Here is a 12,143-nt window from a genome sequence, read left to right on the forward strand (position 1 = left end):
AGAGAGAAATTATAATATTTCATTCCCGGTGTAAAATGTATCTGTACATGTGTGTATATAATGTGTGAAGACTAATCTAACTGTGGTTAGTACTAAAGCTAACTCTAGTTACTCTAACTCTAGCATAGTCTAAGTTAGTTATAACTAACAAATGGATAACTAACAAAGCTAACCACCACTATCACTACTAATCTCAACACTCTCCCTCAAGCTAGAGGGTAAGAACAAGTTTTCAACCCCCAGCTTGTTAAGCAAAAAATAATGATGTGCCTTTCCAAGACCCTTGGTAAATGAGGCCTTACTGCAGCTTTCCCCCCACAAAGTGGCAATCAATGTCAATGTGTTTTGTGCGTTCGTGAAAGATAAGATTGTCAGCTATTTGAATAACTGCTTTGCTGTCACAGTGCATGGATAGGTAGCTGAACTATAACTCCCAGCTCTTTGAATAGCCCAACCAGCCATGAAAATTCTGCAACAGTGGAGGCCATACTCCTAAACTCTGCCTCTACTGAACTCTTGAATACTGTGTTCTGCTTCTTAGATATCCAAGAAACTAAGGAGTTACCAAACTTAACAAGGTAACCTGTGATAGATTTTCTAGACTATGGACATGCTGCTCAGTCAGAGTCATAATATGCAACCAAGTTGTTAGACCCCTATTAAGACATCAATAGTCCCGATCCTAGTGCATTCTTTACATATTTGATCATCCTTAAGGATGCATCCATATGAGATCTCTTTGGCTTATGCATGAATTGACTTAGAACTTGGACAACATAAGCTAAATCAGGCCTAGTCATGTTCAAATTTAGCAGCCTTACTACCAACCTTTGGTAAGGTTCAGGATCATCCATAATGCCGTCATCTGCATTTGTGCACACCATAACTTCATCAAATTCTGTTGCTGTTAGCATTTGATTGCATTCTAATGGGGTAGATACTAGTTTAGCTTCCCCTAGACCAGAGTCAACAATCAAATCAAGGACATATTTTCTTTGGTTCATCAAGATACCAGCTTTACTCCGAGCAAACTTAGCCCAGAAAGAACCCGAGCTCCCCTAAATTCTTCATCTTGAACTTCTTCTGTAGGTTGGCTCTAGCAGTCTGAATCAAAGTTGCATCATTGTGAATGACCAAACGGTCATCTATATAGACCAACACAATGAAAGACTGAGCCTCTTTGTTGTGTAAATAAAGAGTAGTCGAAATGGCTTTGAACAAAGCCCATGTCTTGAAGAGCCTCTGTCAACTTTAGGTTTCATTATCTGGAAGCCTGTTTCAGGCCATAAAGTGACTTCTTTAGTCTACAGACTTTAGTCTTGGACTCCCTTTTGGTAGTATACCCTTGTAGAAGTTGTATATATACCTCTTCAAAGAGATCTCCTTGTAAGAAAGCATTATGAACATCCATTTGATAGATGTGCCAATGCATAGAGGCTGCTACAACAATAACTGATCTAACAATAACCATCTTGGCCACCAAAGAGAAGGTTTTCTTGTAGTTCAGATCTTCCTTTTGACTAAAGACTTTGGCTACAAGTCTAGCCTTTAACCTTTCCACCTCCTCATTAGCTTTTTATTTTACCTTGTACACCCATTTACAACCTATAGGAGTCTTGCCTGCAGGCAAGTCAACAATGTCCCATGTGTTATTTCCTTCTAAGGCTTCCACTTCTTGCTGCATGGCTGTCACTCATCTAGTATCTCTTGCAGCTTTAGAATAGTGTTGTGGCTCAACAACTGAAGAATGTGCTAAGAGACACTTTGCATAGGAAGGGGACAAATTATCATAGCTTAGATAGTTTAACATTAGATATGCATAGGAAGTTGAGACAAAGTCCTGCATCCACCTTGGTGGTCCTATAGTTCTGGGTTGTTTTCTGATTGCGATAGGCAATGTGTCAGTGGCACCTTGGGATGTGAGGGATTCTCAGTAGCTTCACCAATTGATGAAGGGAGAACATCAAGTGAAGTGTCGGCTTCTTCAAATATTTCATTTGAATTCTGCATGACACCAATATATGGGAATTCATCATATATAGAGTCTTCAACCTGAGAATGCTGAGATACATCATGGGTGGGTGGCACATCAGCTGCTTCAGCTGGTTCACGGACTGGAAAAATAGGAATATAAGACACCTTCATGTGCTTAAAAGGAAAAATCTGCTCCTTAAAGATCATATCTCTACTGACCAGGAACTGCTTGGAGTGCAAATCATATAATTTGTATCCTTTCTTAGTAGGTGAGCATCCCATAAAAACAACATGTAATGCCCTAGCTGAAACTTTATCCCGTCTCCTCACATTCACAGCATAACATAAGCATCCAAATACCCTCAAATGCTCTAGGAGACTTCCCTTTTAGAATTGTGGAAGGTAGTTTGTTTATAATCTGCACAACTGTGAGAACACAATCTCCCCAAAATCTTAGTGGAATTGCAGCTTGAAATCTTAAATCCTTAGCCACCTCCAGTATATATCTATGTCTCATTTCTACAATGCCATTCTGTTGTGGATTATATACATATGTAGTTTGATGAATGATCTCTGTAATTCTAAGAACTGTCTCATATCTGATTTAAACAATTATGATCCATTGTCAGTTCTTATTATCTTAACATGATAATTAAACTGTGTGTGGATCATACAAGTAAGACTCTTCATTAATAAATAGGTTTCATCCTTAGCATTCATTAAAAACAACCAAGTAGATCTAGAAAAATTATCTACTAATGTAAGGAAGAATCTTTTATTATCATGAGTAGGTACTCTGTAGGGTCCCCATACATTTGCATGTAAAAGATGAAAACGAGCATGTGCTCTACTCTTACTAACTGGAAATGGCAGTTTAGTTTGCCTAGCTAATGGATAAACTGGACACTCGTAACAATCAATATCTAATCTATCATTTCCAAATTGTTGCTTGACCTTGTCAATTCTCTTTAATGCCTCCATAGGTAGGTGTCCAATCCTCTAATGCCAAATTTCGAGCTTTATTGAACTCTGATTTTGTTTTTTGTGATGAAGTCTGCATAGCTATAGTATGTACAATTGGTGTAGTCAACTGTCTTTTCTGAATGCATTCTTTAAGAATGTAGATCCCATTTGATTCACTACCAATCCCCAACACCTTGCCAGTATAGAGATCCTGAAACACACATAGGCCAGGAAAGATTGCTACCAAGCATTGTAGCTCTTTAGTGAGTTTTGAAACTGACAATAGGTTGTACTTAAAATGAGGAACATGAAGTACATCACTAACTTTGTGATCCTTGAATATATTAGTTGAACCACTGTGGGCAATCTCAGCTAATTCTCCATTTGGTAAGTGAACTGAACAACCTCTACTTAATGAACTTGCATTGTGGAGTAAATCCAACCTTGGAGTCATATGATTGGTTGTTCCACTATATACAATCCAAATACCTTGATTCAAACAAGTCATTAAGGATGTAATAATACATGTTTCCAGCTCTACTGCATTAGCTGCAACTTCTGTAGGCTTACTGTTGAGCAATTACAGGATTTGTTTATATTGTTCTGGTGTGAAGGTTGGTGTAGTGGCAATGGAAGTGCATGTTGCTGGTGCAGGTTGTTCAGTCGCTAAATTAGCTGTTCCTTGAGGATTGTATCTCTTCTTGAACTTGTGATCATTTGGATATCCCACTAGCTTGTAGCATGTATCCCTAGTATGACCTTTCAATTTGAAGTAATTACAGTAGAGATTGTAGTTCTTCTTTGGCTTTTATTGATTTCTAACCCTATTTGTCAACAAGGCAGCCATTTCACCAGCATCTAGACTAGCAGAAGCACTTTCCATAGTCTTTTGGATTTCACGTTCCATTAGCATAGAATATGCCTTATTCACTGATGGCACTAGGACCATCATCAAGAGCTAACTTCAAGCCTGCTCGTATGACTCATTTAGCCCCATCAGAAAATGTAGAAGCTTTTGGTGCTCCATAAACTGAACAAATTTACGAGATTTGACACAGTTACAACCAGGAATTGGTGTCAAACTATCAAATTCGGCCCAAAGCACTCTCAATTTTGAGAAGTAAGTTGAAATTGAGTTAGTGCCCTGACTAGTAATAGCAATTTCTTTGTGGATCTGAAAAATCCTAGAACAATCCACATTATCAAAACATTCCTTCAAATCATCCCATACCGCACCAGCATTTGAGGAATACACCATTCCACTCAGTAATTCTGGTGAAACACAGTTCATCAACCAAGACAATACAATCGCATTACAACGTTCCCAGAGGTCAACAAGGTTCGTACCATAATTCTCCCTTTTGCATTTGCTGTTAATGAAACCTAGCTTGTTTCGACCTAGGATTGCAATCTTCATTGCTTGGATCCACACAGAGTAATTTTTGTGTCCTCTCAATTGTAACGAAATCAATATAGCTCCTGAATTATTATTTGAATTCAAGAAGAGCGGATGATTGTGACTTAGTTTTTTAGGTCTGGTGTTATCGACTGTCGCCATTGATGATCTTCCTTCCAAGCTTCGAGATAATGAAAAGTGGAAGACAATAGGACCACACTAATAGTCGTGTGGCTCTGATACAATGTTGAATTCAGCTATCCATGGAGCTCTGCCACGGTGATTGAGCTGAATTACTCTGTTAGCTGAAGAAGGAGGTGGCATAAATGAATCTTAGGGAATATTCTAGAAGAGGAGAGAGAAATTGTAATATTTCATTCCCGGTGTAAAATGTATCTGTACATGTGTGTATATAATGTGTGAAGACTAATCTAACTGTGGTTAGTACTAAAGCTAATTCTAGTTACTCTAACTCTAGCATAGTCTAAGTTAGTTATAACTAACAAATGGATAACTAACAAAGCTAACCACCACTATCACTACTAATCTCAACACTAATCAACAATATATATATATATATATATATATATATATATATATATATATATATATTTCACTCAGTGTTCGGTTCCTTATTAGTTATTAGGGCTCGACGAAATTCTGATCCGCACAGGAAAGTCCCACATTGAGGGTTAAAGTATTTTCTAAAAAAGAGGACTTCATATCAAGGCTCGAACCCGAGACTTGTAGTTAATATGAACGAGTACTTACCTCTACCACAATCCGTGTTGGTGATTTTGCTATATCAATATACCTTTTTGCAAGAAACTCTTCCTTTCTTAATCAACTTTCTAGTGTGCATAGTTTTATATATTTATTACAGAAAATTACAACAAATTTCGTTGAATATGGCAGTTGACATATTTTTTAAAGTCTCTTTCCATTATTGATAATTATAGAGAAAACTTGCATGTCTTCATATTATCGATGCTACTCTGTTAAGTATATCCGATTCGATTATGTTACAAATTTAATTTTATGTTTTGCATTAATGAGGACCAATTATGAGTACTTGTCCTCCGAAAATCGATTTTAAGGTATGTAATTGTCACAAACGATCGATATATTTTAGTTATCTATTCGAAAAAAGAAAATCTAATGGATATATATATACTTTTAGCAACTTATTCAATTTTATCGCTCAAATTATGAATTATTAATATTTAACATATAATTAGGTAAATAACAGTGTAACATCTTGCTAATAACTTTTGGATATAATGTGGTCGTGCAATTTTAGTACTTTATTTTTGTAAGTTAATTGTTGACTTGATAAACCCGTCAGTAAAGTGTGCACATAAAGATTTTTTGAGTGTCTATATGTGTGAAGCAGAAAAGGTGGATATTAAATTAAGGTGATCACTTAGATGGTAATATTTCAAAATTTCAAAGATTATTATTGTCTTTTTTTCTCTGCTTTGTTAGGTTTTATTGTTAGGGACTAATTTTCTCCTTCTAGATTAAGGAACATTTTCTCTTACTATTTCTCCTCAAATAGCCTAACCTTCAACGAGGATCTAGAATATAGGATATACATGTACATCTTATATTCTACAAGTAACTTGTCACAATTTTTTTAATCGCGAATATGTTACGCAAGAAATGAAAATTTATCCGCACATATTATTTACACTAATTAAACTGTATGTAATAATATATATTAATTAACTATAATTAAGCGGTAATCATTACCAAAGGACTCTCGAGAAATTGTGTGATTTTTTCATAAAATAATTAAGTGCTTGACTAATAATAGTGATAGCATCATAAGTCGTCACCATATGCGTACTTAGCAAAAGGACAAGTCATACCATAGGTTTCTTAGTTGTCATAGCTTTGAAAATTACATTGATTTTAATTTGATCCCAACTTGAGTTAGTCAAATTTAAAAATTGTATTTTTCAACTTTATCATATTTTGTTTCTCCAAGAAGCAACTCAGAGTTGATCTCTATTTGGCCATTCCTATGTATGCAAGGTCAGCAGCAAGATGGTACTAATTCTTTTTTAGTAAGAGAAGTGCAAATTTATTTTTGGGATTTTTTACTGCACATACTATAATACAAACTTATCTTTAGTTAAAATTTTCTATTTAAAATAGCTCGCTGGTGCGTTTAAATAGGATTTGCGACGAATAGATCCTCTAAAGGGGTAAGTTGTACTTTACCAAAAGAAATTTCATTGCCAAGGCTACATGCTAATTTTTTATTGTAAAAACTAACCTCGTTATGTAGTAGTCGAGTCATTTGGCCTTTTTAAAGAAATTATCAAAAACTTTGGCTAAGCTCGCTAAGCCGGTCAAACTAGCTTATAAGCACCTTTTGGTTTATTTATGCGTTTGGTAAATACTTAAAATGCTTATAAGCCAAGTGCTTATAAGCTAAAATCAGCCATAAGTCATAAGTTGGTCACCCTCAACTTATGCCTTTTTAGCTTATAAGCATTTTTAGTTTGACCAAGACTTTTACTAGTTATCCTTAATAATATTTTCTAATTCACAAAATATTTTTCCCAAAATAAATTTTCTAACTTTCTTTTCATTCCATATTCATTGTTCATCTTTTTCTTTACAAAGAAACTTTTTAATTTATAACATTTTGTAAAGTTTTTAAGGATATTTTAGTCATTTTAATAAAAGAACAACTTATCAGCACTTTTCTACCAAACACATCAACTGCTTATTATCAGTTTCAGCCCGTCTATCCAAACACATAAATGCTTATTTAAAAAATCAGTTTCAACACTTAAAAATATTTTTCAACACTTCAAGCTTATCAGCTACTTACAATTGCTAATCCAAACAGGCTCTTAATTAAAAACAGCATGTCTTTGGATAGAAAATAAGGCGAAACTATTGTACTGAAATTTTATAAGAACAGACTGAACAATTAATTTCTCCAAGACCTAAAAACTGGCTGTTCTTTGGCAGACTTGTTACTTCCACACCCTTAATTGTGAAAAGCCACTACTAAAATACAGGAACTAGCTACCGACAAATTTTTAGCTAAACAAATTTTTTTATCGTTAATCCTATTTAGTATATATTATTGATAAGTTATCAAAAGATTTTATTAGTTACGAGCTATTTAGCAACAAATTAATGACACATTTCAGTTTTTATGCAGTGAGCACACTGTCTTGACATCGCTCCTCAGTTAATGATCATTGACTTTTTGTAAATATCATTAAATAAAAGGTAGGACTTTCATATTGCCGATGTCATTCCTTGTCAGCTTAATTAATTCACATTAATTAGCGTATAGTTATACATTACTCCCTTCGATCTATTTTAATTGATTAGTCTTAGAGTATGCACTTTGCGCATGTACCTCATCTCAATAAGTATGACAGTTTTTAAAAAGTCACATAAATATTATATTATAAATTATGTTTGAGATATATACTAAAGTTAAACCAAGAAAGTATAAAATCATGAAAATACACTACTAAAAATTCGGTAAAAACCGATCAAAAATACCGACAAACGTTGGTTGGTAATAGCCAAAAATCGACCAAAACGCGACCATTTACGTGTGGACAGTATTTTTGTGGTCGGAAAGGAATACCGACCAAAGTTGGTCGGAAATTACCGACCAACTTTGGTCGGTCAATTAAATTCAAAAAAAAATATTGCAAAAAAACCGACCAAAGTTGGTCGGTTTTTTCCGACCAAAGTTGGTCGGTATTTTAATTATGTAATAAAAAAATTCATCATCTGGGAATCGAATCGGGGTCTGTACTGTAGCAGGATACTATTCTACCACTAGACCATTGGTACATTTTGTTTTAAGATTGTCTTTTATTTGATTTATACTCTTTAATTGTATTTTCGCACGAAAATAACCGACCAAAGTTGGTCGGTTTTATTAAAAAATAAAATTACCGACCAAAGTTGGTCGGTTTTTTTAAATGACCCGCCGAATTAACCGACCAATTTTGGTCAGTTTTTTTAATATTAATTTTTATTAATTTTAATTAAAAAACCGACCAAAGTTGGTCGGTTTCTTGAAATATAAATTTTGCGGGACTCAAAAATAGTTTCCCGCATTTTTGCGCCAAAGAAAACCGACCAAAGTTGGTCGGTTTCGTAAAAAAAAAAAAAAAATATTTTGAAAAACCGACCAACTTTGGTCGGTTTTTTGGTCGGTTTTTTTTACCGACCAAAGTTGGTCGGTCGATCTTGGTCAATTTTTGGCGAATTTTTAGTAGTGATAATGATTAGTGTCGATATTTAATTAACTCAATAAAGAAAGAAACTCTACCTTATAAAAATTCTTAAAATCTTAAATATTAGTTCCCCAAAAAATAAATTATTATTATAATTACGATTTTTATTTAACAAGAACGACACTTATAATGATTACGACGGGTAAAGTTGATAAACATTTTATGTTAATATTTTATATTTTTAAGATATGTCGTGTCAAATTTAGATAGATAGATTAGACTCGTCTATCGAAAAGTTTTTAGTGCAGACATTGATTCTTAAATCATATTCTATAAATTAGAGTGAAATTTAATTAGTTGGATTCAAAATTTTAAATATTACATAAATTTTTAAATGTTAATATAATTTTTTAACATGGAATTATTTGTTGAAGAAACAGTTTAGTTTTTAAAGCTACAAAAGTGAAGAAGTCGACCAACTTCAACTCTGTGACAACTAACTTCATATAAATTACTTCACAAATTTTTAGATTGTAGGCACCTTAAATATTTTACTTTTAGTTAGGTTTATTTCCAGAACTTTATAGTTATTTTATACTTTCAGATTATTTATTTTTCAAAACTAACATATAAAAAATAACTATTTAGGTATTATCAAAATCATTCTTAGAAACCACAATAACTAATAATTCCAAAGCAAAAATCCTGGTTGTGTCCAATCAATAATTATTTTGGCTTTGTTTATGCTTTTAGGTTTTATAATGTTTAGATAAACATACTCATATCTACCTAACGTGAGAGCGTTAATATTTTTGGAATTAAGATTAGTTATTTTACCCAATTCAAATAAGGAATTAATATACTTGTAAGGAAAGACTTAGTAGTTAAAATTTTATTTATTTTAAAATCTTAAATATTAGGTAAATCGTTAAATGACGATTTTGCCTAGTGCAAGATTATTTTTTGAAAGGTTAAAAAAGGAGAACGACATTTCGCTAAGGGCCTTCGTGTTTTTAATATATTATTATAGACTTTTTGACTGTTTTACACATATTAAGGAATTCACCTATTAACATTAATTAACAACGAAATTGACCATATTAACCGTAATTTATTCATTAGAAATACAACAAATACTCCTAGGCTCTTTACTCTAAGGGCAACTTTGGAATAAAAAAAGTTAATTCCTGCTTGATATCTAAAAAAACCAAATATTGTGGACCACAAAAAAGGTCCAAAAATCAATTAAAGTGGACCAAAGGGATTAATAAAGAATTTGAGAAAACTTAAAGAGAAAAGATGATTAAATTTCTCTTGTATAAACTGAAGATAGGCCTGTGCTGTTTTAATTTTCTATAAGAAATAGTAGTACAATAAATTAATTGAGGAAACAGCTAGTATAAAGTATAAACTAAAGTCTTAGTATATATTAAGAACGTGTTTGATGTAAAACAACTATAACAACAAGGTCAGTTGAATTCCACAAGTGGGGTTTGAGAAAGATAGTGTGTACGCAGACCTTACTCGTACCTTAGGAAGGTAGCTACAGAGGCTGTTTCCGGTTAAGAACATGCTTGATGTGAACTATATAATTTTTTTATGATAGTTTAAATATTAGTAAAGCAAACATTTAGTTTTTTAATCTATTAAAATTAGAACTTAAAACTAAAACTAAACTAGCACTTGGCCGTCCACGCCATTAATAATTAGTTCCTTTGATTTCCGCTATATTCATTTTGAAGGGGGGTTTATTAATTCTTAAAAAAAATAAAATAAGGAGTAGTAGAGAGGAGGTACGAGCTAAGAATCCTTCAAGTGTTTTTTCTCTTTTTGGCTATCTATTCAGCATTTAACAACCTATGGTAAAAAAAAGCTACTTAATATAGCTACGACCTCTAAATATATACGTCTTTTTTTTCAGTTGATTTTTGTAAAATCATAGCAAGCAATCCGTTTACCGCAACTGATGTTCTACTTAATGGAAAGGGGAAAAAAAAATTATATCAAAGAACTGTTTTAAGAGTGGTCCAAGTTGAAAATGTAAACCAATAAATAAATGCCCTTGCTATCATTCAGTAGAAACTAGAAAGTATCCACAAGGCGTGTCTTTGATGTTAAGTAACCCGAGGGTTTTCAAGATTTAATATATATAAATATATATATATATATATATATATATATATATATATATATATATATATATATATATATATATATATATATATATATACCTCTGTCCAGCCCTATCCATCTGGCAAAAATAGAAAGAAAGGTATCACTACTTCGCCTCTTTGTTGGACCGCTGGGGTAAACACAATGGTCACTGACCAGAACGAGGAACCTCTTCGAATTTGGATTGTTTAAACAAACAAATAAATAAAACACTATCTAGCTAGTACAGGATCCATAAGAAGAAAAAGGAAAGAAATAAAATAGAAAGGAAAAAACAAAATAGCATCTAGATAGGCTTTATTTGTTCAATAATCACAAGAAGCAATCAACTACAGGAGCTGACTTTCCCAACTTGAACTCTAAATCATTCTCCAATGGCGTCAAGTTCAAATCCAAACATAAAACTCTTCGACTATTATTTGATTTCTTTACAACATGATTAGGAACTTGAATACTATTTTCATTTGTCATACCTCTATGTCTTCTCATATGCCCACCTAAAGCTTGACCTATAGGAAACTCAACCCCACATATTGAACACTCATGTGTTTTTGGTTTAGGTGGAGATGTTGGCAACTGATGAAAATTCAATTCTCCCATTAATCTTGGCTTCTTATGACTTGCTCTATGACCTCCAAGAGCTTGGAATGAAGAAAATTGTCTATTGCAAGTTTTGCACTCGAAAACTCGACTAGGAGAATTGTTGATTGTGTCAAAATGATTTTCTTGGCTAGAAAAAAGCATCAAGTAATTTGCCATTGTTGTTATATTGGTTCGAAATTCTCCTTCTCTTTCTCTCTTTATTGGTAGAACGACCATGATTTCTTGAAATGCTGGGAAATGGTATATTTTCGGTTTACGAATAAGAATGGACTTTAAAATCGGATGCCCTCAGCGAGAAAGGTCCTGGCCCTACCAACCAAGTATCAAACAGAAAGAAGAGAAAGAATGGAGGTTGTTTTTGGTTGAATATTCTTGGGGGAGAAAAGGAGAGTTGGTTAACTGGTTTTGGTTGGAAAAGAAAGAATGAATTAATTGAGGAACTCCATAGCCATTGGAGTAGGTTATTTATAAGGGGTTTATTAGTCTAGTAGTTTGACTATGGGCTTAGTTGGCTTATTTGTAATGAATAAATTGGCACATTTCTTGGGGGATAAGTAAGTTCGATACATTCTGTTTAGACGAATTTACTGTGGGGATAATTGCTATGGTAAAATCGTCATACATGAAATATGTTTATATAACAAGCTTAAGTAATTGATACCAAAAGAACTACTATATTTTAAAAAGGATATATATATATATACTGACAATGTAAAAATTTACCCTAATTAATATAATTTAATTTGTTATAGAAAGTTGCTTACTTTATTCTTCCGATAACTAGTTCGATTTATTACGGGCGATCACAA

At 33.1% G+C, this 12,143-nt stretch overlaps 2 protein-coding genes across 2 annotated transcripts; both read right to left on the reverse strand.

The window, feature by feature from the left end:
- Nucleotides 1–3,901: 3,901 nt before the first annotated feature.
- LOC138892006 (uncharacterized) lies at nucleotides 3,902–4,495 on the reverse strand. Its single transcript, XM_070175697.1, has one exon. It carries the CDS (start codon nucleotides 4,493–4,495, stop codon nucleotides 3,902–3,904), a length of 594 nt encoding a protein of 197 aa, XP_070031798.1.
- A 6,337-nt stretch (nucleotides 4,496–10,832) lies between these two features.
- On the reverse strand, nucleotides 10,833–11,769 carry LOC104095005 (zinc finger protein ZAT11-like). Its single transcript, XM_009601031.4, has one exon. It carries the CDS (start codon nucleotides 11,548–11,550, stop codon nucleotides 11,044–11,046), a length of 507 nt encoding a protein of 168 aa, XP_009599326.1. The 5' UTR covers nucleotides 11,551–11,769; the 3' UTR covers nucleotides 10,833–11,043.
- Nucleotides 11,770–12,143: the final 374 nt, after the last annotated feature.

Source organism: Nicotiana tomentosiformis, chromosome 5 (genome assembly GCF_000390325.3).
Source record: "Nicotiana tomentosiformis chromosome 5, ASM39032v3, whole genome shotgun sequence".
Taxonomy (NCBI): domain Eukaryota; kingdom Viridiplantae; phylum Streptophyta; class Magnoliopsida; order Solanales; family Solanaceae; genus Nicotiana; species Nicotiana tomentosiformis.